The sequence below is a fragment of the Muscardinus avellanarius genome (genome assembly GCF_963383645.1).
Source record: "Muscardinus avellanarius genome assembly, chromosome: 22".
Taxonomy (NCBI): Eukaryota; Metazoa; Chordata; class Mammalia; order Rodentia; family Gliridae; genus Muscardinus; species Muscardinus avellanarius.
The window spans coordinates 9,914,420-9,941,999 of record NC_137808.1 but is presented as its reverse complement, the minus strand read 5'-3'; the positions used below and the strand labels follow the sequence as shown (position 1 = coordinate 9,941,999).

At 50.3% G+C, this 27,580-nt stretch overlaps 1 protein-coding gene across 1 annotated transcript; it reads left to right on the top strand.

Moving 5' to 3' along the window:
• Positions 1-262: 262 nt before the first annotated feature.
• Positions 263-27,580, top strand: EIF4E3 (eukaryotic translation initiation factor 4E family member 3; the record flags this gene model as incomplete). The annotated part of the gene is made up of 7 exons (XM_080718221.1): positions 263-411; positions 12,507-12,579; positions 16,971-17,065; positions 18,648-18,708; positions 20,764-20,830; positions 22,919-23,074; positions 27,534-27,580. 7 exons carry the CDS (start codon positions 263-265, stop codon positions 27,578-27,580), a joined length of 648 nt encoding a protein of 215 aa, XP_080574347.1.

Below are 27,580 nucleotides of genomic sequence, written 5' to 3'. Positions count from 1 at the left end.
AGCGGCTCAGCCACCCTGCAGAGCGCTGGAAGGTCCCTCCATCCCTCCTTCCCGGGGCCAAGCGAGCCGCAGCCTGCAGCCCGGGTCCTGTCCTGGGGCGCCCAGGCAGCGGGCCAGGCCTGCCCGCGGGGCTCGGGGCTCCGGGCAGGCCGCAGCGGGCCGGGGCGGGGCGGGGCGGCCGGGGCGGGGCCGGGTGACTCAGCCGCAGTTCGCTCCCGGGTCCGCGTCCTCCGCGGCCTGGCGGGCGCGCGGGGCGGAGAAGATGGCGCTGCCCCCGGCCGCCGCGCCCCCCGAGCCCCCGGGGTCCCTGGCGGCCGCCGCGGAGCCGCCCGGCCTGCGTCTGCCGGAGGAGCTGCGGCCCGAGCCGGGCGCCGTCCCGCTCAGCTCGCCCTGGACCTTCTGGCTGGACAGGTGAGCGCCCGCGCCCCGCTTTGTCCGTGCGGCCCGCGCTGCTGTCCACCCGGCTCGCCTCGGTCCGGCCGTGGCGCAGACTCAGCCCCGTGGCCGGAGGGGGTCCGGGCCCGCAGCAGGCAGCGCAGCCCCAAAAGTTTCTGCAGCGCGCCCCCAGCTCACTCCCTGCAAGCCGGCAGGGACAGGCGTGCTGCTGGCTGAGCTGGGGGCGGGGGGAGGGGTCCTCCCGGCCGGCCCGGGGCTGGGGCTGGGGCTGGGGCTTCGGGCTAGCGATGGCCGCCCGGCCTCCTCGCGGGGCGCCGGTGGCCCCGGACGACCTTAGCGGTGACAGCAGTTGGAAAAGTTGGCCAGCCCCCAAAGAAGTGGCGTGGTGCTGTTTGGCCGCGCGGGCGCCTCCCTCTGGATCCGCCTGCACCCAGGGCCTCCTTGGATCCACGTGCCCGCAGGGGCTGGAGGACTGGAGGGAGGGACCAAGACCCCCTTGTCCATAGGGGGACAGTCGCGGCCTTTCTGGTCGCAGCTAGTGGCCACCTGGGAGAGGCTGCCCTGGACACTGCTGTCTACATCTGTGTCCACCTGCCTGCGCCTGTGTTGTTATTCTGGGGGTAGAACTCAGGGGCTGTTCTACCTCCTGGCTACACCCCCCAGCCCTAAAGGTTTTGTTTGTTTGTTTGTTTTTTGTGGTCCTGGGGATGGAACCCTTCTACCTCCGGGCTACACTCCCAGACCTATTGTTTATTTTTTATTTGAAGACAGGGTCTCTTAAGCCAGAGAGGGGCTTGGAACCTCCGCCATCCTCCTGTCTCCGCCTCCCAAGGGCGGGATTACAAGTGTGCACCACCATGGCGGGCGATATTCATCTTTTATATTCTAAAAAGCGATATTTATCTTTTAGAGTGAGAGCCAACAGGGTCCTTCCTCCTGTTGGAACTGGCATCCATTAAAAGAATTGATACCTGGAGCCCAGGTATCAATTCTTTTCCCAGGGCTCAAGAAGTCGGAGGTGGGTCGGGTAGAGAGTCACGTGTTCAAAACATTTTCGCTTTCGTTCTGGGGCTGTAAGAGCATTTTAATATGATAACAAGAGTGGTTTTGGCAAGTCTCAGCAGAGTGAAAGTGTGTGTGCCTCACTGTTCAGGGACGTGCTGCTTCAGTGTGGCTGCTACCTGGTTTCTGTTTTCATTATATTAAACCTCCTGTAGATACTTCTGACTGGTGGAAAAGGCATCAGAGAGTTTCTTTTTTAAAACAGGTCAACATTTAGTCTACATATGAGAAGCACACTCTTTAGGAATGGTCCAAGACTTGGTATTATGTAACAAGACGTGCTTAAAAAGTATCTAGGTTAATGTGTGTGTGTGTGCTCTGGTACTGGAATGGAACCCAGGGGCATTCTGCCTATGAGCTATAACCCTGCTCTTTTTTAGAATAATAAAATAATAATAATTATTTATTATTATTATTATTATTATTATTATTATTATTATTTTGAAACAGGGTCTCACTAAGTTGCTTGCAGAGAGCCTCACTAGATAGCTGAGGCTGGCCACTAACCTGTGATCCTCCTGTCTCAGCCTCTCCAGGATGGGTGTGCACCATCAGACCTGACTTCTAGTATCTTTTAAGATAAGAATACTTAAATTCAGTGAAGATATAAACCATGTCATTCTTACTGTTAATTTTTACACTTTCTTATTTTTTTTAAAGTTCACAGCCAAATGTAAGATATTATTGCCACAGTTCCGGAATCCTTAATAGAAATGGCTGTATTCATTTGGACTTTTTATGGGGGGGGGGTATAATGAGGTTTGAACTCAGAAGCATTCTACCTCTGAGCTGCATCCCCAGCCCTGTTTTATGTTTTTGGAAGCAGTGTCTCGCCAAGTTGCTGAGAGCCTGGCTAATCATTTGGAAAGTCCACAGCAGCCGAGCCACAGCGCCCACATAACTGGCTCCTGCTACTCGACACCCCTCTTGGTTCTGCTTCCTGGCCTCCTGCAGCCCAGCAAGGGACCTAGCCTTCCGAGTGAGGATCTTCTTAGGATATGCGCCACAGGGCTATGCCGAGGATTAAATGAGAGCCATGGGTTTGTCATCCGGGACTTGGGAGGCTGAGACAGGAAGATCGCAGGTTCACAGACAGCCTCAGCAACATAGCAAGCCCCTCAGCAGCTCAGCGAGACCTGTTTTAAAATAAAAAAAAATATCGGGAGGCTGAGACCGGAGGATCGCGGTTCGCGGACAGCCTCGGCTACTTAGTGAGGCCCTCTGCAACTCAGTGAGACACGGTTTCAAAATAAAGAATAAAAAATAGGGCAGGGGCTATAGCCCCGATGTCAAATGCCCCTGGGTTCCATCCCCAGGCCCACAAAAACAAAAAAGAAAAACAAATAAAATAAATAAATAAATAAAAGGGCCTAGGGCGTAGCCCTAGGTTCAAGCCCCAGTTCAAAAGAAAGAAGAAAAGAAGGATGGATAGAAAGAAGGAGGGAAGGAAAGAGAGAGAAGAGAAGAAAAAGAAAAGAGTATATAGGAGTCGAAGTGTGTGGACAGGGCTCTAGGGTGAAGCTTCTTACACTGGGCTGTAGGATGAAGACAGCTGCCCCCTTCCCTGGATTTTAAAACCCGCCTGTCTGGATTTGTAGAGGCCAATCTTAGTGTGTCTTTGGCTCCATCTCATGGCACCCCCCCCCCCCCAGTGTTTTCCATAGGACTCGGCCCCAGGCTGTATTCTCTGCTCCTTGTATAACGCACACACTTCCCACTTGGGGATGCGGCTCCGCTGCTGCCCTGAAGGTGTCTGCTGCACATAGCCTTCCTGCGCACACACCGGGCACCACCTCAGCGGCCCTCCCTCTGTCCCTACCAGACAGGAGCAGGTAGCAGCAACCGCAGCCTCCTGTTGCGTGGCCCCAAATCCTAACCTGTAGCTGCCCAGCCCCAGACAGACCCTGGTGTAAATCGGCTCTGCAAGGCGCTGCGTGCCGGCCGTCCACAGCGGCTTCACCTTCTGTAAAATTGGACAAGGGCGGCCCGTTTCTCTCCAATGGCGTCTGCCCGCCCCCATAGCTGGCCAGCAGCTGTCCGCTGTGCTCTGGACACACGTGATAGCCGAGGAGATGCCCAGACACTAGAAGTGCCGTCCCGCTAAGTCAACAAGCGAGCCTGTGTCTCCCCATTCTCTATCCACGTGTCTGGTCTCCATTCGGTCCACGAGTCTCCCCCAGGCATCTTCTGCAGGTCTGAGCCCGCCTCTGTGCTCCGGGTGCAGCTTTCCATGGGGTTTGGTTTTGGGGGGCCCTTTATACGCTGCTCCAGCCCCCCTCGTCTGGCGCCCCTCACCTGGCCGGCGTGCTCAGCAGGTGATGGTGCTCCTGTCTTGCCCTTCCGAGGTGCCCCCGCCCTGTTGCCGCAAGGTGGATTTTCACTCCATCTACCGCCACCTCAGGGCGCTTCCTGTGCCCAGAAGGTCGAAGAGAGGATTCCCATCCCCACCTGGACTTCTACCAGGACAGCCACGCATGGCTGGGGTCTCCTTTTAGACAGGGGTCACAACAATTGGAAGAAAGGATTTCCAACCCTCTGTCCTCTCCCTCTCTCCCTCTCCATTCTTTTTTTTTTTTTCCTTCATTTTTTCTGGCACTAGGGATTGAACCCAGAGACATTCTACCTCTGAGCCACATTCCCAGCCGTTTTTATTTTTATTTTTATTTGCTTTGAAACAGGGTCTCACTAGGTTGCTGAGAGCCTTGCTAAGTTTTTTAAGGCCTCAAGCCTGTGATCCTCCAGTCTCAGCCTCCCAAGTGCTGAGATGACAGGTGTGTGGCAACATACCCAACAAGGACTTTATATTTTTGTAAAGAGGCTCTGGAAAGATCTCTCTGACAGAAAAGGCCCTTCCCTGGGGGCCCATGGTCTTTCCAGCTGTGTCCAAGGGTTGGGTCTTGCAAAATGTCCCGGGCCCTCAGATGTCCTCACTTGGGGAAATTACTCATTCTTAGCTGCTTCTGGCTGACAAAAATAAATTTACTTACTGTTTTTTGGTGGTATTGGAGATTGACTCCAGTGGCTACACCTCCTCTGGGCGACACCCCCCCAGCCCCTTTTATTTTTTGTTTTAAAACAGGGCCTAAGCCAGGCGTGGTGGCGCACACTTGTAATCCCTGCGCTTGGGAGGCGGAGACAGGAGGATGGCACAGGTTCGAAGCCAGCCTCTCTGGCTTAAGAGACCCTGTTTCCAAATAAAAATATAAAATAGGTCTGGGAGTGTCGCCCCGAGGCAGAAGGGTTTCCAGGAACTCCAGTACCACCAAAAAAAAAAAAAAAAAAAAAAACCAACAACAACAAAAAATACCCGGGCCTAAATTGTTGAGCCTGTCCTCAAATCTGTGACCCTCCTAGCTCAGCCTCCTAATTACTGGGATTACTGGTGCACGACACCACACCTAGATTATTTTCCCAATTTTTATTTTAATTTTTTTTGATGGTACTGGGGTTCCTTCTACCTCTTGGCTACACTCCCAGACCTATTTTTTTATATTTTTATTTGGAAACAGGGTCTCTTAAGCCAGCAAGACTGGCTTCTGCACAGTCCTCCTGTCTCCGCCTCCCAAGCACCAGGATTACAAGCATGTGCCACCACGCCCGGCCCAATTTTAATCTTATAGATACCATTTACTTACATTCAAACCTAATTTGGGGAAGACTTTAGCAATAAGGTGTGTGGATACTTCAAATGCTGGCCTTATTCATTCCATTTGTCAACTTTATTTTTGATATTTATGCACTTATTGGCTGGTTGGTATAGGAATTAAACCCAAGGGCATTCTACCCCTGAGCTACAATTCTAGCCCTTTCTTACTATTTAGTTTTTGAAACAGAGTCTCTCAAGCTTGCTGAGCACCTCACTAAGTTGCTGAAGCTGGTCTCAAACCTGCGATCCTCCTGTCTCAGCCTCCCAAGTACTGGGATGACAGGCTTGCACCACTGAGCCCAGCTCTGCCAACGTTCACACTTCCGCCCTCCTCTCCCACCGCGATTCTACTAGACAATCAATTATACGTCAAGTGAAAAGGAGCCGCCCCTTGCGGCTGCCAAGGACCCATGCGGTGCACCAGGGCTGACAGCAGACAAGCAGAGAGATAGAAATCAGATAAACACGTGGACCAGAGACATTTAAGTCATGAGGCTGTTTCAACAGATGTTATTAACCATCCATAATAGGCCTGGGCCATCCGTGTACGTGACTCTTCCTCAACAGGAAGCGGGAGTAGCCGCAAGCCACAGATCTATCTCTAAGTGATTAAAAGGAAATCACCCTTAATATAGTGAATGATAGATTGGGGGTGTGTGCTCACTGCGTGGCCAGCCTCTGCACAGGCCCCTCTGACAGCTGAGCCCCGCTTGCTGTGACTTCCGCAGGGGAATGCCTTTGGGACCCACCTCTCTGTCTTTCCAGCCTCCCCCCTTAAGGCTGCTTTTCTCGGCTGGAATGAAATCATCTGCCATGTAGGGTAGAATATTGTCATCATCATTATTTTCTCTGTGTTGGGGGTGGGTACTGGGGATCGAACCCAGGGGAATTCTACTTCTGAGCTACATCCCTGGTCCTACTTTATTTTTTATTTTGGAACAGAGTCTCATTAAGTTACTGAGGGCCTTGCTAAGCTCTGAGGCCGGTCTCTGTCTGCAGTCCTCCTGCCTCAGCCTCCCAAAGGAGACTGGCTTTGACTTGACGTGCGTCCAGCCTCCTCAGTACCGCCCTGTGAATACGAGCGGCCGATGGCATGGTCCTCCCAGGACTCACATCCTGAACTGTGGGCTCTGTGGCTGGGCGTGGTGACACGTGCCTGTCATCCCAGTACGTGGGAGGTCGAGACAGGAGGATCACAGGTTTGAGACCAGTCTAAGCATTAACTGCTTCACAACTGAAATTAAAATAGAGCTGTAGGTGTAGCTCAGAGGTAGAGCACCCTTGTGTTTAATCCCCAGCACCATTAAACAAGGCAATATGGATTTACCACATTAATTTCACAATCGGGGAAAACAAAGCCCAGTTTATGGGAGATACTGAGCCAAGGCTTTCAAAATTTGTTAGGAAATACTGTTGTTAGCTGGGTCTGGTGGTGTACGCCTGTCATTGCAGTACTTGGGAGGCTGAGATAGGGTGATTGTAGGTTCAAGGCCAGCCTCGGCAACTTAGTGAGACCCTATTTTCAAATTTAAAAAATAGGACTGGGGGTGTAGCTTGGAGGTAGAATGCCCTTGTACCACCCCACACCCCCGCAAAAAAAAGTAGGAATCCACAGGGCCGACAGGTCTCCAGAGGCCTCTGGGGCATCCACACGTCTAAGCAGCCCCCAGGAGAAGCTGCACGTGGGCCCGTCCCCACTCTAAGCAGCAGGGTTTGAGGAAACCTTGGAAGTGTCTTCACTCCATCAGAAGCCTCTCCACTATTCTCATGCCAGTGTGTGGAGCCACAGCCTGTTGAGGTTGGCCAGAAAACGGACAAGATAACTTTCTTTGGTGTTCGCAAAAGCCCCTGTCTCCGTGAACTCTCATAATGAGCCAAGTCTCTGGTAGCCGTACCGTTAGCGGGGCCTGTGATGTCCAGGCCCGGCTGTTCCAGCCCTTGGTGTGCCGAAGGGTTCTGCTTGGCTCGGCACGCCGGGCAGGGCTGCCGGGCAACGCTTGGTGCGAGTCCAGCCCGCTGCGGGCCGGCCGTGCATCTTGGAGCGAGTTCTCGCTGTACTCTGGGACTGAGTTTCCTCACGTGCACAGCGGGGTTGTAAGGAGGGGGTGTGCTCTGAAGGGTCTGTGAGCTCTCCCTTATCTGGGGGGCTCAGCATTTCCTACCTGAGTAGAGGGGGAAACGCCTTCAAACGGCGGCAATTCTTGGAGAACCTGCTTTAACGAGCTGATAAACATGATTTGTAAATGGCACGTTACGTTTGCGAGTGTCAGTGGTACTTTGGTGCCTGGGAACCATTTAAGGAGAAGGATTTCCTGCCTTCTCCTGACTCCAGTGCAAAGGAGTTTTCACAGATCTACACGGAAGGCCTTGAGACGCGTTTCCCATTGCTCTGTTAAGTTGGGGACGCAGGAGTAATCTAAAACTGGACTGGGGAGTTTGGGTCCTGTGCAACGTAACACTTCTTCCTTATTTTTGGCAGACTGTGGGTCCCGTCTGCCATAACCAGCACAGATTCTAACTTCCTGGGAGGGTGTGGTACCCCATGCGCCTCTTTCCTAAAGATGGATATAAACTGGCCATGGTGGCACTTGCCTGTCGGCCCACTACTTGGGAGGCAGACACAGGAGAATGAGAGGTTCAAGGCCAGCCTCTGCCACCTAGTGAGACCCTGTTTCAGAATAGAAAATGAAATAGGGCTGGAGGTGAGCTTGGAGGTAGACTTCCCTGGGCTCTCTCCCCAGTACCAGGGCGGGGCAGGGTCTGAACATTGCTTCTTTGGGGAAGCCTTTTTTGGGGAGTCCACGGGCCAGGGTTTGTCTAGAACGATCGCCAGTGCGTCCCCGACAGCCGAGAGGGTGTGTGGCATTGCTTGTTGGTAAGGTGACTTTGAAGTTCCCTGTGGGCCTCAGGCTATGGCGTTTGGATTAGATCATTCTGCATTATGGGGGCTGCAGCTGAAAGCTGGAATCCCGGGCAGGCGGCTCCATTGCCCCGGGCAAGTTCTGTTCTCAGCGCCGCTGACTCCCCCAAAGCAGCCATAGGCAACACTAGCAGATGTGAGAGCAGAGAGCTGGCCCCACACTGCCACTGGGCAAGCTCGGGGCACCAGGCCGGGGCGGGCGTGGCTGGGGGTAGAGCGAGGCCCTGGTGTCAAGTCCCCGAGCTACGAAAGGAAAAGTAAGAAACAGCTTCGTACAGATGTATTAGCTGGCAATGCTAATACATTTGGAAGCCCTGAATAGATTTCATTCTAGAGGCTTTTCTGGGAAATTCATTCCTTCATAAACCTGGGTGGTAGAATGTACAAAACTTAAGTGACTCTGAATTCGAACATTTGCTTTTTGCACCAGAAAACAAGTAAAAGAAGATCTGGCACACCGGGCGTGGTGGCGCACGCTTGTCATCCCCACACTTGGGAGGCGGAGACAGGAGGATCACGCAGGTTCGAAGCCAGCCACGCTGGTTTAAGAGACCCTGTTTCCAAATAAAAAATATAAAATAGGTCTGGGAGTGTAGCCCAGAGGTAGAAGGATTTCCAGGAACCCCAGTACCACCAAAAAAAAAAAAAAAAGACCTGGCTGTGAAGACAGAGAGAGAGAGAGAGAGAGAGAGAGACAGACAGACAGACAGACAGACAGACAGACATGTCTTTAATCCCAGTACTTGGGGAGGCTGAGACTGAAGGATCTCAGGTTCAAGACCAGCCTTGGCAACTTAGCAAGACCCTGTTTCAGAATGAAAAATAGAAAAAAGCGCCATAGGTTAGGTGAAGGGTCACATGCCCCTGGCTACCTGGGTTCAACCCCTAGTACAAAAAAAAAAAAAAATTTTGGCTGACTATCTGACAAACACGTCCCACGGCTATATTCCAGCTGCCCTAAAGCACAGACAACTACAACAGGACCCTTCCCCGGCTGTGTATGGGGGAGGGAGGAGCCGGGCCTCAAGGACAGGAATGTATTTTCCTTTTTTTCTTTTTAAAAAGTATGTAGTTTAAATTTTTTACTGATGGACTTATGCTTCAATGAGGATGGTTAGAAATGAATATATATTTAGCCGGGCGTGGTGGCGCAGGCTTATAATCCCCACGCTTGGGAGGCTGAGACAGGAGGATGGCACAGGTTCGAAGCCAGCCTCAGCTACTTAGTGAGGCTCTCAGCACCTTAGTGAAACCCTGTTTCCAAATAAAATATAAAATAGGTCTGGGAGTGTAACCCAGAGGTAGAAAAGCCCCTGGGTTTTACCCTAGTTTCACCAAAAAAAAAGAAGAAAAAAGAAATGAATATATATTTTGAGGTTTATTTCCTTATACAGGATCATGTCAAGTTAATTAAATATCGTGTGAGGGTGTTGCATTTCGATCTAGAAAAAAATCACTGGTGATCATTTGCTTTATCTTCTCCTCCACCCTACTCCATCTTCCTCCTCCTCCTCCTCCTCCTCCTTCTCCTCCTCCTCCTCTTTCTTGTGTTACTAGGGATTGAACCCAGGGCATTCTGCCTCTGAGAAACACCCCTAAGCCCACCTTCAGACAAATTTTTAAAAGTAAGAAAAAAGTTGGGCATCATAGCCCTTGCTTGTAATCCTAGTACTTGGGAGGCTGAAGCAGGAGGATGACAGGTTCAAGGCCAGCTTCAGCAACTTAGCAAGACCCTCGGCAACTTATTGAGACCCTGTTTCAAAATAAAAGCGAAACTAGGGCCCGGGGGGATAGCTCAGAGGTAGAACACTACTAGGTTCAATCCCTAGTACTACACACACACACACACAAAAAAAAAAAAAGTGAAAAAATTTAATAGATTAACATCTAGTATTTTTTCCACAAAAAAGTGGTAGATTTTTTTATGGAACATTGTATTCAGAGGAAACTAGACATATTTCTTCTTCTTCTTTTTTGCGGGGGGTAGGTCTGGGGATGGAACCCAGGGGCATTCGGCCACCGAGCTACACCCCCTGCCCTATTTTTTATTCTTTATTTTGAAACTGGGTCTCACTGAGTTTAAAAGGGCCTCACTAAGTAGCTGAGGGAGGCTGATCGCGAACCGCGATCCTCCAGTCTCAGTCTCCCAAATGCTGGGATTACAAGCTTGTGCCACCACACCCGGCTTATTTCTTTTTTAATTTCCTTAAGTCTTATAAAACTGAAACAAGGATAAAAATATGCATAAATAGTGAATTTGTATTTATGCAAATGAATACTTGGCCAGCGGGAGTCTGGTCGGTCTACACAGGCTGAGGGACATCACCTGCCATCGCTAGAAGGCACCGGGGACCCAGCTCTTGACTACCTACTGCTCTGTATGGTCCTTAAGCATCAAGGCTGGCAAGGAAATACAGTCATGGTTATAGTGGATTTGCATTTTAAAAATAAACTCCAGGCCAGACGTGGTGGCGCACACTTGTAATCCCAGTTCTTGGGAGGCTGAGACCAGAGGATCGCAGGTTCACGGCCAGCCTCAGCTACTTAGGCCCTCTGCAATTTAGTGAGACCCTGTTCAAAATAAATAATAAAAAATAGGTCTGGGAGTGTAGCTCAGAGGTAGAACGCTCCTGGGTTCCATCCCCAGTGCCACACACACACACACACACACACACACACACACACAACCTCCAGCAAATGAATTAACAACTATAAAGTATGTATCAACTGAGTGCATTAGGAGAGATTGACTTAGGCTCTGCAGCCTCATGCTCTCGTAGTGACCTCTGGTGTTACAGGCAGGTGTGTTCAGAAACACTTTCCCTCATGTGACTTGGGCCATTCAGTGGTCCACGGAGCTGCTCCCCACTCCCCCAGCCAGGTGCATCCTAGCCACTGTCCGTCTGAGCCAGGGTGAGTTTGCATCTCTGGTGTGCAGCCTTCTGACAACTGTCCAGAAGGTGCCACGTGTTGGGGTCCCCAGAGTCATGTTTCTGGGGTCCGTGGCCAGTAGAGACGTGGTCCTTTCATGGATTTCAGATCCGGCGGGCCCGCTGTGGCCAGCCTTGTCTCCTCCCAGCAAGCCCCTTATCACCAAGAGCTAGGGGTGTGCTTTGGGAGCCTTGTCTGTGTGAGACAGTATCATCTCGGGCCTGATATAACTAGGCACCAACTTTGGAGCAAGAACCGCTAACCCAGTGTAGGGAGAAAGAAAGGATGCCGGGAATCTAGCTTCTTCACATCATAAAAACCATGGAGACCCAGAATTGACCGTGTCGTCCTACCCCTGTCCCAGGACTTGGTGTTTGGTAAAGCCGGTTACGTATGTGGGTTTTCTCAAGAAACCTGTAGTCTGTTGCCATCTAGTGGAAGCAAAGAGAAATACATTACAGTTCATCATCACCCACTGGGCCAGCAGGATAAAGTAGCTGAAGGCATTTTCTAATGCATGCGGCTGTACTACGGTTCAGCATTACTAAACCAGCTGGATAAAATAGCTGAAGGCATTTTCTAACAGTAAGTGTTGGGGAAAACCACACAAAACCAGATGAAAGCAGTGACTCTTTTTTTTTTTTAACGTGTGTATGTGTGCTATGGGGGTGGGGTGGGGTTGAACCCAGAAGCATTCTACCTCTAAGCTATACCACCAGCCCGATTTTTTATTTCTTATTTGGAAACAGGCGCTCATGAGGTTTCTGAAAGCCTCACTAAGTTGCCAGATCTGGCTTTGAACCTGCAATCTTCCTGTTTCAGCCTCCGAATAGCTGGTATGACAGACGTGAGCCGTGACACCTGACATGGTGACTTTTAAGAGTATTTTCCTTTCTAGGCCTGCCTGTCATCCCAGTAGCTGGGAGGCTGAAACAGGAGGGTTGCTGGTTTGAGGACAGCCTCGGTAACATTACCAAGACTCTAGCAAGACCCTGTTCAAAACAAAAATTTAGAAAAAGGGCTGGGTGTGTAGCTCGGAAGTAGAATGTTTTGGGGTTCAATCCCCTGTATCAGAAGAAGAAAAAAATGCAATTATAAGGTTTCCAAATACCTTTCTTTGTATTTTTCTTTGTTATCTATTAAATTCCCACAACATAAGTATGCTATATTTTAGAATAAAACACAGACCTTCACAAAGAAGGAATTTGTGGAGGGCACAGGGGCACGCGCCTGTCACCCCAGCACTTGAAAGGCCGAGACAGAAAGATCACAGGTTTGAGACCAGCCTCAGCAACTTAGCAAGACCCTGCTTCAAATACAATAGGGATGGGGGTGTGGCTCGAGGTGGAATGACCCTGGGTTCAATCCCAGCACCACAATGAAAATGAAGGAAGATGGAATTCATATTGAAATTTTAAGTAGCATCCCCAGAATTCCCGATTCAGTGCTTTTAGACATGATTTTTACTGAGTCCCCCAAGATACGGCGACGTGGTCCATGCACACTGACTGGTTCCTTTACATCTTTTGTCCTTTGTCACGCTTTGCACAGATCACTCCCGGGTGCCACGGCGGCCGAGTGCGCCTCAAACCTGAAGAAGATCTACACCGTGCAGACAGTACAGGTGAGGGCGCGGAGGGACGGCTGGATGGTGCGGCTGGTGTCTGTCAAACACAGAAGCCACGGGTGCTCCTCCAGGGCTGCTGCGGGACCAGCGGGACGGCATCCCCACCATCTCGGCCAGCGCCTGGTCCTAGCAGGGGCCCGGCAAGCCCAAGTGCCTCCTCTAACTGCCCCTGAAGGCCGATGTCCTTTAAAGCCCCGTGATATCTTGAGGCTTTGCAGGCACCTGCCAGCTGCGCTGGCCAGTGCTCTGGGTCTCCTAGAAGCCAGGGGTGATTGGTCCCTGTTGTGCTCCCAAATCTTGTGGCCTCTTAGAAATTACCAGGCTGAGCTGGGTGTGGTAACACACGCCTGTCATCCTAGTACTTGGGAGGCTGAGACAGGAGGATTGCAGGTTCAGAACCACCCTCAGCTACTTAGCAAGAGTCTGTTTCAAACTAAAAAATAAAAAAGGGGTGCTGGGGTTGTTGCTCAGAGGCATTGTGCCCTGGATTCAATCATCAACACACACACACACACACACACACACACACACACACACACACACACGATCTGGGTCTCGGAATCGGAGTTTTGAATTCCAGCTCAACCTGCGGATGCTCGCATCACAGAAAGAAGCTAAAATCCTGCGGGAATTTTGTTCTTCATGCTGAAAGCCCGAGTACTTGCAAGGTAGGCGCCCCACAGCTGTTTGAGGACCGCTGTCGCGGGTCTGAGCTGGCCCCTCGGTTGGGGCCCTTCTGTTAGGAGGAGGGACGGGGAGATTTTCTTACATTCGTTGTTACCACCTTTGCAGTTAACGCAGCTTTTCAGAATTTTTATATACACAAAGCAGGCTCGAACAACCCATCAGGATTATAGCTCAACATAGATAAAATTCCTATTCAGTCAGGAGGCTCAGCTCCTGAGGCCCCAGGATTTACTTTTCTAATTGTTCTGTTACCTGTACCGTCTCCTTCAGCCCTCCAAGGAGAGCCACATCACCGCACACGGCGAGGGTTCTAATCTGCGCTTCATTCTCTACGCGGAATTCTTAGGGCGGTGATTTTTCGACCCATCCCAAACAAACCTTGTGGGGAAGGGATTCCTTTGCAGCCTCAACTTCTTTTTTTGTACCAAGGATTGAACCTAGAGGCCTCCTCCCTCTGAGCTGCACCTCCAGCCCTTTTTTTAATTTTAAGTTTTTGAGGTACCGGAGATAGAACCCAGGGGCATTCTACCTCTGAGTGACACCCCCAGCCCTATTTTTTTATTCTTTCTACTTTGAAACAGGGTCTCACTCAGTCACAAAAGGGCCTCGCTTAGCAGCTGAGGCTGTCTGTGACCACAATCCTCCTGTCTCAGCCTCCCAAGCACGGGGATTACAAGCTTGTACCACCACACCCGGCTCTTATTTATTTTTTCATACTGAAGACAGAGCTCACCCAGTTGCTGAGGCTGACCTCGAGCCTGGGATCCTCCTGTCTCAGCCTCCCGAGCCCTAGGATTGCAGCCGTGCACCACCATACCCGGCCTGTCACCTCAACCTTAGCAGACAGTGATGCTTGGGGTACTTCAGTCTCTCATGTCTTGATTTCCTTGTCTGTGAAACAGGGACAACAGTTCTGGTGAGGCTGTCCCTGGAATAAATCCCGTAAACATGTAAAATCTCCTAGATGAAGGCAGAGGACCAGTGGGTTAGGTCCGCAGGTGCTAGGGGCCAGCACTGCCATCGCTGCCCACTGCCTGTGCTGGTGCAGCTCCTGTGGTTATTTATTACTCTTGCTTTTACAGCATTTGTTCTTGTTTATGGTCACCCTGTGTCTCAGGCAGTTCAGGCCTCTGTTACAGAAGACCAGGAACTGGAGAAACCAGTGTTTCTAACAGGTGCAGAGCCTGGGGGGCGGGGGCAAGCATTGCCAGGTTCTGGTGAGGGGCTGCTCTGTCCTCTGCTCCACAGCAGCCAGCGCTCTTGTATCCTCCTGATGGAGAGAGATTGCCTCTCCTGAGGATGCTCGGGCCCTCACGAGGGTTCTACTCTCAGGACCTCGCCTCCTCCCCACAAGAACCCCCTCTGTGTGCCAAACCCCTGGGGCTCGGCCTCAACGTGAGCATCTTGGTAGGATGCAAACTTGGTGGCCCATAGCTGGGCGTTGGTGGCGCACACTTGCAATCCCAGCATTCGGGAGGCTGAGACCTGGATCACGGACAGCCTCAGCTACTTAGTGAGGCCCTCTGCAACTCAGTGAGACCCGGTTTTAAAATAAAGAATAAAAAATAGGGCAGGGGTATAGCTCGGAGGTCAAATGCCCCTGGGTTTCATCCCCAGACCTGCAAAAAAAAAAAAAAAAAAAAAAAAAAAAAACCACAAAACTTGGTGGCCCATACACCTGTACCTGGGATGTCTCTTGTTGCTGACAGGACAGGCTGGGAGGGAACACAAAGCCCACTCTGCCTCCTTTTACTCCCCACCCCAGCCCCTAAGCCAAAGCAGTGCAGACTCCTTCCCCAGAGAGCCAGGGAGAAGGAAATGTGGTTTAGTACCTCTGCTGAACTCATGTGTGGTGGTGCAAGCTTGTAGTTCAGTGCTTGGGAGACTGAGGCAGGAGGATCACAAAGATGAGGTCAGCCTCAGCAACTTAACAAGACCCTCAGTAACTGAGTGAGACCCTCCTGTTTCAATAAATGAATATATTAAAAGGGCCAGGGGGTATAGCTTGGAGGTAGAATCTTCCTATAGCTTGCAAGTAGAATACTCCTGGGTTTAATCCCAAGTACCAAACACACACACACGCATGCACACACATACACACACGCTACTGAGGACCACCCTGTCATGGAAAAAAAAACAAAAAACATTGGCAAGATGCCTTCCAGCTCGTGAGTTTGCATTTGTTTTCAAATTCAATATATTTATAACAGAATACCACTGAAGGTAATGTTATAACAGCCAGTGATTTTTATGCGTTAAAAATATCCAAATCTATAATGTAAGACATATTTCATCTCTCATTTTCCAAATCAGGTGTTTGAAAGCATATAAAAGATGTAATCACCCCCTAAATCAAAGTTGACCAGATACACTTAAACACTTACACACTAGGGAAAATAGATTATCCTGTGTCAGTTGACAATTTCTTCTTTTAAAAATAAGTGCTGTCGTGCATACTTGAGGTTTACAGCTTGACGTTACGAGACGGCCTTCAGATGGCACCACGTTTACTCAGGTGAAACACAGTATCGTGTCTACGTAGCTACTTCTCTTAAGCCTTAGTGGATTTTCTTATTTCACCCATCTCCTTAATATGGTACAATTTTACTAATTTCAGGGCTCATATTGCACATTACCTTTCCGGTCCTGTGTGTAGACATGTCTCGTAGGAATGCTCACTTAATAAGCACAGCTTCCTGAGAAATAGCACTTGGCCCAACATCTGTGAAAAACTTTGTTTTTTATATTGGAGATTGAACCCTGGAGCATTCTACCTTTGAGCTTCAGCCCTGGCTTGCTTGCTTTATTTATTTATTTATTTATTTATTTATTTATTTATTTATTTATTTTTATATTTACAGTACTGGGGATTGAACTCAGGGGCGTTCTACTTCTGAGTTATACCCCAGCCCTATTTTTTCTTCTTCTTCTTCTTTTTTTTTTTTTTTTTTTTTTTTTTTTGGTGGCACTGGGGTTCCTGGAAACCCTTCTACCTCTGGCCTACACTCCCAGACGTATTTTATACTTTTTATTTAATTTGGAAACAAGGTCTCCCAAGCCAGCGCGGCTGGCTTCAAACCTGCGCTATCCTCCTGTCTCCCCCTCCCAAGCACGGGGATTACAAGCGTGCGCCACTACGCCCGGCTTTATTCTTTATTTTGAAACAGGGTCTCACTAAGTTGTGGAGGGCCTCACCCAAGTAGCCGAGGCTGTCTGCAAAACTGCCCTCTACTGTTTCAGCCTCCCAAGCCTCCACGCTTGGGATTACAAGCGTGGGCTACCATGCCCACTTTAAGTAGCATCCTTTTTTTTAAAAATTTTTTTGAGACTGTGGGTTGAACTCTGGGGCATTTTTGCCTCTGAGCTACGTTCCCAGCCCCATTTTATTTTATTTTTTATTTTGAAACAGGTTCTGATTACGTTCCTGACAGTCTAAGTTACTGAGACTGGCCTTGAACCTGCAATATTTCTCTCTCAGTCTCCCAAATACTGGGATTACACACTTGTACCACCACACCCAGCTTAAGGAGCATTCTTTAACAGTCAAGTGCATTTTCTAGCAGAAAACGAGAGAAATCTATTTCTAATGGACCGGACTTCATGAGAACCAAATGTTTTCCTTCGTGCATTAATTTTATAACCTACCGGCACGGTAAGTCGATACCTGGCATATTAAACGATGAATCTCTTTTCTTTTAAAGATATTTTGGAGCGTGTACAATAACATCCCTCCCGTGACTAGCCTGCCTTTGAGATGGAGCTACCATTTAATGCAAGGAGAGAGGCGACCACTTTGGTAAGTGTGTGCCACGTGATTGAGGTCAGGCTGGCGGGAGTGGTCGTGACCTCGCGACAGCATCCCTCTGGTCCCCCTCTCGTGGGCCCGTGGAAGTCTCTGGCGTTGGTCATGGCCCAGGGTCTAGGGGGAGGTGCCCCTTCTAGAATCCTGGTGCAGTGGCCAGGCATGGAAAGCTCAATTCGTTTGCCCAGGCTGCATTTCTATTAGCAATATGCCCTCGCATCACAGCCTTCAACCATTCCCAGTTATTTACTAGTTTACAAATGAATTATTTGCCTGCTAGAAAAATGAGAGCGGATCCGGGCATGATTGGGCAGACTTGTAATCCTATTACTTGAGAGGCTGAGGCAGGAGGATCCCAGGTTTAAGACCAGCCTTGGAAACTTTTTACCTCTGAGCCACATTCCCAGCCCCAATATCCTCAGTAACTTAGAGGGGGAAAAAAAAAGGTGGCGAGGAGGGCCTGGGGTGTAGCTCAGAGGTAGATTGCTCCTGGGTTCAATCTCCAGTACCACAAGTGATAGAAACCTAAATCGAACAAAGATGGGTTTGTTTGTTTGTTTGTTTGTTTACTTATTTTTGTGGTACTGGGAGTAGAACCCAGGGCCCTCCTACCTCCAGCCCTATTTTACTTTTTTTTTTTAATCTGGAAACAGGACCGCTAAATTGCTAAGAGCCTCACCATGTTGCTGAGGCTGAATTTCAACTGGCCATCCCCCATCTCAAGCCTCCCAAGTACTGGGATTATGAGCCTGGGCCAGCACTCCTGACAAAGACAGGTTTTTAGAGCATTGCTGTGGAGAAGCAGCAGGGCCGGACGCGCCGTGCTGGTCAGGCTCTGCGGGCCTGTCCAGGGTCCACTCCAGGAACACCCCATGGGTCTGCTTCCTCCTTAGCCAGTCAACAGAGGCCGGGGTGAGGCTCCTTCTCAGGGGCGGAGCTGGCTCAGGAGCCTGTCTTTAAAGCCAGGCAGTGGATCCACCCCCTGTGAGTGGGTCTGGTACAGAGCTGGCCCAGATGGCTCTTGAAAGGGAAAACGGGGTGGGATGTGGTGGCCCACACCTATAAATCCCAGTGCTTGGGAGCCTGAGACAGGAGGATTGCAGGTTCCAGACCAGCCTCAGCAACTTAGGAAGACTGTCAGCAAGTGAGACCTTCCTTGCCTCAAAATAAAAAATGAAATGGGTTTGGGGTTGTTGCTCAGAGGTAGAATGTCTCTGGGTTCAATCCCAGTGCTGACACACACCCGCACACGCGTGCACACACGCACATGCACACGCACACGGAGAGCTTATTGGAAAAGGCCTGATCGTTTTTGTCTTGAGGCTTCTATTGTTAAACAAAACGTAGGTAGAAACAGTCACCAAGTGAAATTTGCTTTTTTCTTTTTTCCTTTTTCGGCACATGGTAATTACGGATCATTCTGAGGTCTAGAGGGCTAGCACACACATGCACACCACCCTCGGAGCTTCCCTGGGGGCCTCCTAGGCTTCCCTCCAGAGGGGCCATTCCAGCGCATCCGTGCCTGGCACAAGGGCCCGATGGTGGACGCCCTGTAACTCGCCGTTGCTCTCTGCAGGGAGGAGGACAGTAACGCCAAGGGAGGCGTGTGGAAGATGAAAGTCCCCAAGGACAGCACGGTAGGTTTGCTGGGGTGCTTTCCAGAACCCGCCTTGTGCAGTGTCCTGAGGGCTGGGGCGCCAGTTCACCTCGGACCCTGCCACGCCCTGCCCCACGCTTCACCTGGAGGGCGAGTCTCGGAGCTTCTCCGTGGACAGGGCGCCACCATCAGGTCCCCTGCCTGCAAGGCCAGGGAAAAGCTAACAGGTCCACTATGGCCATCACTCCCCTGGGGGTAGGAGGTTTCCCTGGAGTGCGGCAGGCTCTTTCCTTCCCGCCATGGGTGTGCCCCACACCAGGAGACACTATGGAAAAAGGCCATAGGGGGCAGAGGACAGGGGCGCAGGTCTCTGGGCTCTTTGGGGTCTGATGAGAGGCCGTGGGCAGCCCCTACCAAGGGCCTGGAGGACGCTGGCTCCTACACCGGCCCAACCTCAAGCCATACATTCCAGGAGCACGCCATGCTCCTCCCGGCTCTGAGCCGCTGTCCTCAGGCCCGGAAGACCACCAAGCTTCCCTGGGAATGACCAGAGGAGGGATGTGCCCCAGTCTCACCTCTTCACGTGGAGGAGCTCAAGGACCGAAAGGGTCTCCCAGAGCTGGGGGTGGCGGCACCCACCTGTCATTCTGGGAGGCTGAGACAGGAGGATTGTTGGGTGGAGGCCAGCCCAACTTAGTGAGGTCCTTCAGCAACGTAGAGAGACCTTGATTCAAAACGAAAAGTAAAAAAAAAAAAAAAAAAGGGTTGGGGTGTAGCTTGGAGGTAGAACACTCCTGGGTTCAATCCCCAGTGCCAAAAAAAAAAAAAAAAAAGTTTCTGCTATGTGCTTGGAAGACCATACCACAAACACTGTTATTACAGTAACCGTGTGTCAAGGGCCCAGCAAATGACACACCTAAAGCTATTTATGGGACCATTGTCGACGCTGAGTCTTATCAGCCACAGTCTCTGTGTTGAGTCCCTTCAAATACACCTGCTGACTCATTGCCTACTCTCAGCCACCCTGTGCACCCTGGTGTTAGCCCTGCTCACCCAGAGAGACGGCGCTCAGAGACCTGGAAGCCCACCCCGGTCACAAAGAGTAAGCGCTTCTCAGGACGGCCACCCAAGCCGGGCATGGCAGTGCAGGCCTGCAATCCCAGGATCAAGGCCAGCCTCAGCTACTTAGTGAGGCCCTCTGCAACTCAGTGAGACCCGGTTTCAAAATAAAGAATAAGAAATAGGGCAGGGGGTGTAGCTCGAAGGTTGAATGCCCCTGGGTTCCATCCCCAGACCTGCAAAAAAAAAAAAAAAAAAAGCCAGGGGTGTAGCTCAGAGGTAAAATGTGCCAGGTTCAATCTCAAGTACCACACACACACACACACAAAAAAAAAATAATAATAATAATAAACCCAATTTGGGGTGAGTACTGAGCCTCTGACCTAGGGCAAGGAGCAAGAGGAGAACCCAGGACTTTGGAGAGGTTTTAGAACTGCTGGCGGGTCCTGGCCCTCTGGCTGTGGGGAATGGTAATACGGGAGGGGCCCTGCTTCCTCACTGACGGCATGCAGGCCCACGCAGGAGCTAGGCCTCCTGGGGGATTGTGTACAACCGTGCATAAACAGTCTGTGGCAGGCGAATGGAATTTTTCAAGTTTCTAATACTCGGTAAACAAGAAATCTCCTTGAGCGTTCTTTGCCCAAGTAACTTTTGAAGAACCTTATCAGACACAAGAAAAACAGAGAGAAGGATTTTGCAGAGAGCTCTCAAATGTACTTGTTTGGAATCGGTGAGAGGTAGACGCTAGAACATTAGCGATCATTTGAACCCCCTCCCTATTCTTCTAAACCTTATCAGGGGGTTCACTAGTGATTGGCCCTATGAGATCGCCCATGCTTGTGCCTATGGGGTAAAGTGATTGGGAACCGGCACGAAATATAGCACTACACTAGATGTTTACGGATGTGTCTGCGGGCTCCAGACGTGGGCAGAGATAGCGCATGTGGAGCTGAAGACGTCCCCCATCCAGCCCCTGAACACAACTGCCTGAAAATCTCTCTGTCTTTTTTTAATCATGCGTCTCCTCCTCCTTCAGTCCACGGTTTGGAAAGAGTTGCTTCTAGCAACAATCGGAGAACAGTTCGCTGACCGAGCCGCCGCAGGTAACGCAGCCCCAGCCCTGGCCACCCCCGGCCCCTGAAAACACTGGGAAAATAGACTGTGTCCTGGGGATTGAATCCAGGGGCATTCTAGCTCTGAGCCCTGTTTTTTTTTTGTTGTTGTTGTTGTTGTTTTTTGTTTGTTTTGTGGGTCTGGGGATGGAACCCAGGGGCATCTGACCACCAAACTACACCCCTGCCCTATTTTTTATACATATATATATATATATATATATATATATATATATATATATATATATATAGTGGTACTGGGGTTCCCGGAAACCCTCTACCTCCGGGCTACACTCCCAGACCTATTTTATGTTTTTTGTTTTTTGTTTTTTTAACTTGGAAATAGGGTTTCTTAAGCCAGCGAGGCTGGCTTCGACCCTGCGCAATCCTCCTGTCTCCCAAGAGCGGGGATTACAAGCGTGCACCACCATGCCCGGCTTTATTCTATATTTTGAAACAGGGTCTCACTAAGTTGCAGAGGGCCTCACTACATAGCTGAGGCTGTCCGTGAACCACGATCCTCCAGTCTCAGCCTCACGAATGCTGGGATTACAAGTGTGCACCACCACCTTCTGCTCCTGTTTTTTTTTTGTTTTGTTTTGTTTTGTTTGCAGTACTGTGGATGAAACCCAGGGGCATTCTATCACCAAGCTACACCCCAGCCCGATTTTTTAATTCTTTATTTTGAAACAGGGTCTCAATAAGTTGCCCTGGGCTGATTTTGAACCTGTGACCTTCCTGTCTCAGCCTTCTAAGTCCCAGGCTCAGAGGTGTGTACCACCAAACCTGGCTAGCCTGTTTTTGTTGTTTTGTTTTGTTTCGGTACTGGAGATGGAACCCAGGGACATTCAACCTTCGAGATATACTCTCAACCCTGTTTTTTATTCTTTATTTTTGAAGCAGGTCTCACTAATAAGTTGAGGAGTGCCTCACTAAGTAGCTGAGGCTGGCTGCGAACCTGAGATCCTCTTGTCTCAGCCTCCCAAGCATTGGGACTATAGGCGTGCGCCACCACGCCCGGCTAGCCTGTGTGTTTTTAGGGTATCAATGTCTTTACAAAATCATACACGGCCGTCTCCTCGAGATGGAATGCTAGACTTCAGGGGGTGATCATGATTAGAAGCAATGTGCTTTTTTAACTTTTGGTGGAACTGTGATATATATATATATAGAAAAGTCCACACATGACATGTGAGATGCTTGATAAATATCCCCAAAATGAACGTATCCCTGTCAGTAGTGTACAGCCCAAGGAGCAGGACAGCACCGACCCCCAAACCTCCCACCTTCCTCTCCTTCACGGGGGACACCAGGCCTACCCCTAACCCCATAGCCTAATCATGCCCGCTTGTGAATGTTTACATAAATAGGGCAGTTCAGAGTACAGGCACACACATTTAGCCACGATCAGCTTCATTTCAGAAGGAAAGGTGGGTAGGATGTGGTGGCAGTACTTGGGAGGTCGAGACAGGAGGACCTCCTAAGTACTGCCCCAGCGACTTGCGGCTAGCCCCAGCAACTTAGCAAGACTCTGGGTTTTGTTTTGTTTTGTTTTGTTTTGTTTTGTTTTGGTGGTACTGGGGTTCCTGGCAGCCCTTCTACCTCCGGGCTACACTCCCAGACCTATTTTTACATTTTTATTTGGAAACGGTCTCCTAAGCCAGCGCACGCGGCTGGCTTCGAACCCGCGTGATCCTCCTGTCTCTGCCTCCGAAGCGCGGGGATTACAAGCGTGCGCCACCACGCCCGGCGAGACTCTTTTTTGATTATAATAAAATAAGAAAAGGATAAGAGGGTTGGGGTATAACTCAGAGGCAGGATGTCCTTGGGTTCAATCTGCAGTGTGTGTGTGTCTGTCTGTCTGTCTCTCACACACGTGCACACACACAATGCTGTAACACTCCGTGTATCCAAGTCTGGGGTAAATGTGCCATGGGCTAACTTCCTCTTCCCAAGCATAGAAGCAGCGATTTGCGCCTAGGTCCAGGCCGCCCCCTTCGCCCCGTCCCTGTCCCCTGGCTGGCTGGCTGGCTGGCGCGGAGTCCCGGGCTCTCATCCTCTCTCCCGTCCCTCCCACAGACGATGAAGTGATCGGGGTCAGCGTGAGCGTGCGCGACCGGGAGGACGTGGTGCAGGTGTGGAATGTGAACGCCTCCGTGGCCGGCGAGGCCACAGTGCTGGAGAGGATCCGTGAGCTTCTGCCCTTCGTGGCGTTTAAAGCGGCCTTTTACAAACGTGAGTGCCTCCTTCCTGCGGCTGCTCTCTAGCTGATTCTAGCACGCTTGCAAGGACAGAAACTGGGTTGGAAAGGAAGCCAGGGGGGAAACGTGGAAAATCCTATACTCAGAAAATAATCCAGTGTTTTACGCTTACTCTTAAGAGCCTTTTTTTTTTTTCCCCCCCCTGGTGGTAATTTGAATTAAACCCAGCAATGATCTACCTCTGAGCTCTGCCGCCAGCTCTTTTCATTTTATTTATTTATTTATTTATTTACTTATTTTTTGGTGGTACTGGGGTTCCTGGAAGCCCTCCTACCTCCGGGCTACACTCCCAGACCCATTTTTTATACTTTTATTTGGAAACAGGGTCTCTTAAGCCAGTGCAGCTGGCTTCGAACCTGTGCGATCCTCCTGTCTCCACCTCCCAAGCGCAGGGATTGATTACAAACGTGCGCCACCACGTCCGGCATTCATTTTTTTAATTTTAAAATAGGGTCTCGCTAAGTTGCCGAGCCTTGCCTGCACCCCGTGATCCTTCTGTCTCAGCCTCCCAAGCACTGGGATTGGCAGCGTGGCACCAAACCCAGCCGAAGTGTTCTTATTTTTTATTTTTAAAGAACAAGCTGAGTCCCTGAAATCAGTGAGGGTTTATTCTTGCCTAGCTGCATGCTCACTGTAAGGAAGCACGCCTCGTGTTTGCAGTTTTAAAAATTTAAACCTCAACTGAAGTTTGTCATTCTGAGAAAGAAAAGATAAATCGCACTCTATTGGAAACAACAATAACAAGAATGTAATTGCATGAGCCGGCAGGTAGATATTCAATCACCCCGTCCTAAGCATTTGTAACTCAGGCAGCTGTGCCGGGGACGCTCGCCCCACCCCGCGCGGGCGTGACGGGAAGGCTGGTCCTTCCTGGTAACCGCTGGCTGTGACCCCGGGAGGGGGGCGCCTTACCAGTCAGAGGGGGTGTGAGCCCATAGTTTCCATCCTGATTCATGTCCGTTCCTCTTGTGTGCTCTTTTCAAAAAGTCATTGTTTCCATTAACGAAAACATCAACGCTGTTAAGCCCATGTCAGGTAGACCGCGCTGCAGATTAGATTTTTAATGAGTCAGAGAGGAGAATTCACAGATATATATGTATGTATCATGCATACATATGTACACATATATGATTAAAATATACGTATATTACAAATATACGATATATATTGCAAATATATATACATATGTATGATAAATTTCCCATGTCCCAAACTGTTAATAAGAGCTAACAACCCACGGTTTATTTTTTAATGACTATTTCATTGCCTCTAAGACGATCTGGATGATAAAATGCTCCATTACTTTACTACTAGTAAGAAACAAAATAGGCTCCCGATTAAACCATGATGCATGGCTGCTCCAGAGTCCAGAAGTCTCCGCACATGCAGGAGATGGGAGCGTCTAGGATGGCTTCCACATACATCATCCTCTTTCTACCCATCCCAACTCCAACCAGGGCTGTCGCCCTGGGCTCGGGAGGCCCCCAGCCCCACAAAGTGTAAATAAAATAGACAGGTAGACCGCTCCGCAGGGGCTGTTTATCAGCGTGCAGTGTGGAGATTGCAAATTTGCTAGTGCCGTTTGGATTCCTGAGGGACTCGGTCATTCCATTTTCACCCCGGATAGCAGTGGAAAGGTCTCAGAGGGCTTTTTCTTGTTGCTGCTGCACAAGACCAAAGAGCAGGCCCTACCAAAGGACGCAGGGCTCACCGCCACATCTGAACGGGGCCGGGCCATTCCTCACCTTGTCTAAGGCGGCCCGGCACTTGCCTCGAAGACAGTTTGGGGTCTCGAGCCAGGCGTGCGCCAGAAGCCACTGCATTCCGCCCTCGTCCTTCTCAACCGGATACAGAGGAAGCTGGTTTTAGTTGACCCCCAAGTCCTTCCGCTTCGTGAGGACCACACCAGGCTCCATCCCACTCGAGCCTTTATTAGCTAAGCAGGCCACAGGGGACTTAGGCTAGGTTTTTTGTTTTGTTTTGGTCAGAATTCAGGCTTCAATAGAATGAGGCAGAGAAGACCAGCAAAGCCCCCATGCAGGAGAGGGGGTCCTGAAAATGGTTGCCCAGTTAGATTTTAGGTTTTAGGCTAGATTTTAGGGCTGTGGGAACATCAGGTGCAGAATTCCCCCCCATTATTATTATTATTATTATTTTTTTTTTTTTTTGGTCTGGGGTTGGAACCCAGGGGCATTTGACCTCCGAGCTACACCCCTGCCTTATTTATTTATTTATTTATTTATTTATTTATTTATTTTGGTAGTACTGGGGGTAGAACCCAGAGGCTTTCTACCTCCAGGCTATACTCCCAGACCTTTTTTACATTTTATTTGGAAACAGGGTCTCACTAAGTTGCTGAGAGCCTCACTAAGTAGCCGAGGCTGGCTTCGAACCTGTGCGATACTCCTGTCTCAGCCTCCCAAGCACGGAGATGACAAGCCTGCGCCACCACGCCCGGCTATTTATTTTTTATTTTGAAACAGGGTCTCAACAAGTTGTGGATAGCTTAAGTAGCTGAGGCTGTCCGCGAAACCACAGTCCTCTGGTCTCAGCCTCCCCAATGTTGGGATTACAAGCGTGTGCCACCACGCCCGGCTTAGAAACCCGTATTTTCATGATACGCGAATGCTGGAAAACTCAAAGCTTATTCAAATGAAAGTTCAAATTGGGGGGAAAACAACGGCTCTCTCTGTGTGAGGCAGGCTCTAGGCCCCAGGCTGCAGGAGTGAGTCGGCAGAAACCCAACTCAGAGCAGAATTGGAGAGGGCAGGGGTTAGGGACTGCCTGCGTGCCGGGGGTGCTCAGAGGATTCGGTGTAGGGAGGAGTGTCGGAGCTAGGTGGCGCAGACTTCCCATGAAGAAGGAGTCCGGGAACATTCCGGCATGGCCTCCCTGGGTGGCTGCGCCTGGACCTCTGCCAAGTTCTCTCTGATTCCAATACAGACTGACGGGTACAGCAGAAAACAAATTCTACCTTTTTAAACGGCTGGAAACAAATCAAAAGAACCATGTTCTGTGAAACATGGAAGTGTTACGAATATCCACTTTCAGTGTCCAAAGAGGGCGTCCTCATTTGTATCCCAATTTTCTGTGGCTGCTTCGTGAGCCCAGTGCCCTAAGGCTGGAAGAGCGCCCCTGCCGCCCAGACGCCCGCAGCCCTGACCAAACCCTCTGTCTGTCACCCAGACCCGCCCAGTGGCAGGATTTCAGTTGTGGCAGTCCCAGATCGCCTAAGAGAAACAGAGTTCTTTGCAGAGTCCTGGATTTATCATTCATAGACCAGCGTTGCTTTATGATTATTATTACTTTTTATTTTGAAGCAGGGTGTCAGTGAGTTGCCCAGAATCTTGCTGAGTTGCTGAGGCTGCCCTCAAGCCTTCAATCCTCCTGTCTCAGCCTCCCAGCTACTGGGATGAGCAGGAGATCTGGCTTCCCCACCTGACCCCAAAGTGTGGACTATTTCATTGCAGACCCAAACTGTGTTTTCTTTGGCATCTGCCCTGAAATATTAAGAAAAGAAAAAAGAAAAAAAACACGAAACCAATAAAGAGTGAAAGGTGTGTAAAGGTGTAGCCGTGAGAGACGTTCAGTTACAGTCAGTCTGATTTTAGGACACCCCAGGAGTCTGACCGACCTGGGGTCACCCTGGGAAAGAAAGCGCCGCTTCCCAGTGTTTAGCAGGTTGGAGCAAACATCTGAGACGAGGGTCTCGCTCATTTTTTGATGCTGGCCTCAAATCCTCCTGTCTCAGCCTCCCAAGGGCTGGGATTACAGGCGTGCCCAACCACGCCCAGCTTCATCCTTACCCCTCATTAGCCTAAGGAAAATCTCATAGATCTCCCTGTCTTCCACTTTTTAGGTCTCTGAAAATATTTGGCCACCATTTTTTGTTTTATTCTAGAATTCCTAATCATAATCAGTAATTCTGCAAAGCAGGCAACAGCCCTGGAGACCCGCTGGGGGCTGGGGCGTGGGGTGAGCACGATGGGGGGGCAGTCAAAGCCCCATTGACCTGAGGTAGCGTCCCCTTCGCACAGAGGGTGTCAGCCGTGGGGGTGGCAGGATGGACGTTCTCTCGCCGGGTTGGTTCTTGGTTTGGTTTGGCTCGGTGCAGTTTCATTCTGGAGGAGAGAATTGTGCATGGCTCTCTGCCGGGTTAGACAGGCCCCTCCCTCCCCGCGCGTTTTCTGGGTGCCTCCCGCCTTAGCCTCTGCGCACCCTGCTCCCCAGCAAGGGAGGTGAGTCACCCGCACGGCGGGAGACACGCAGCCTGCCCCTGCTTGCCCACGCAGGTCTACTAACAGGGTGTCTGAGCCCTCGCCGGCCATGGGGGAGGCCGGATGAGGTGCTCAGAGAAGGGTTGGCCCATTCTTTGCCTAAAGTATTCTTCCCTTTTTTTTCTTTGTTTTCTTCTTTTTTTTTCTGCCCTTTAGCCCATGAGGAGCATCATGCTTTTGAAGGTGGACGTGGAAAACCCTAA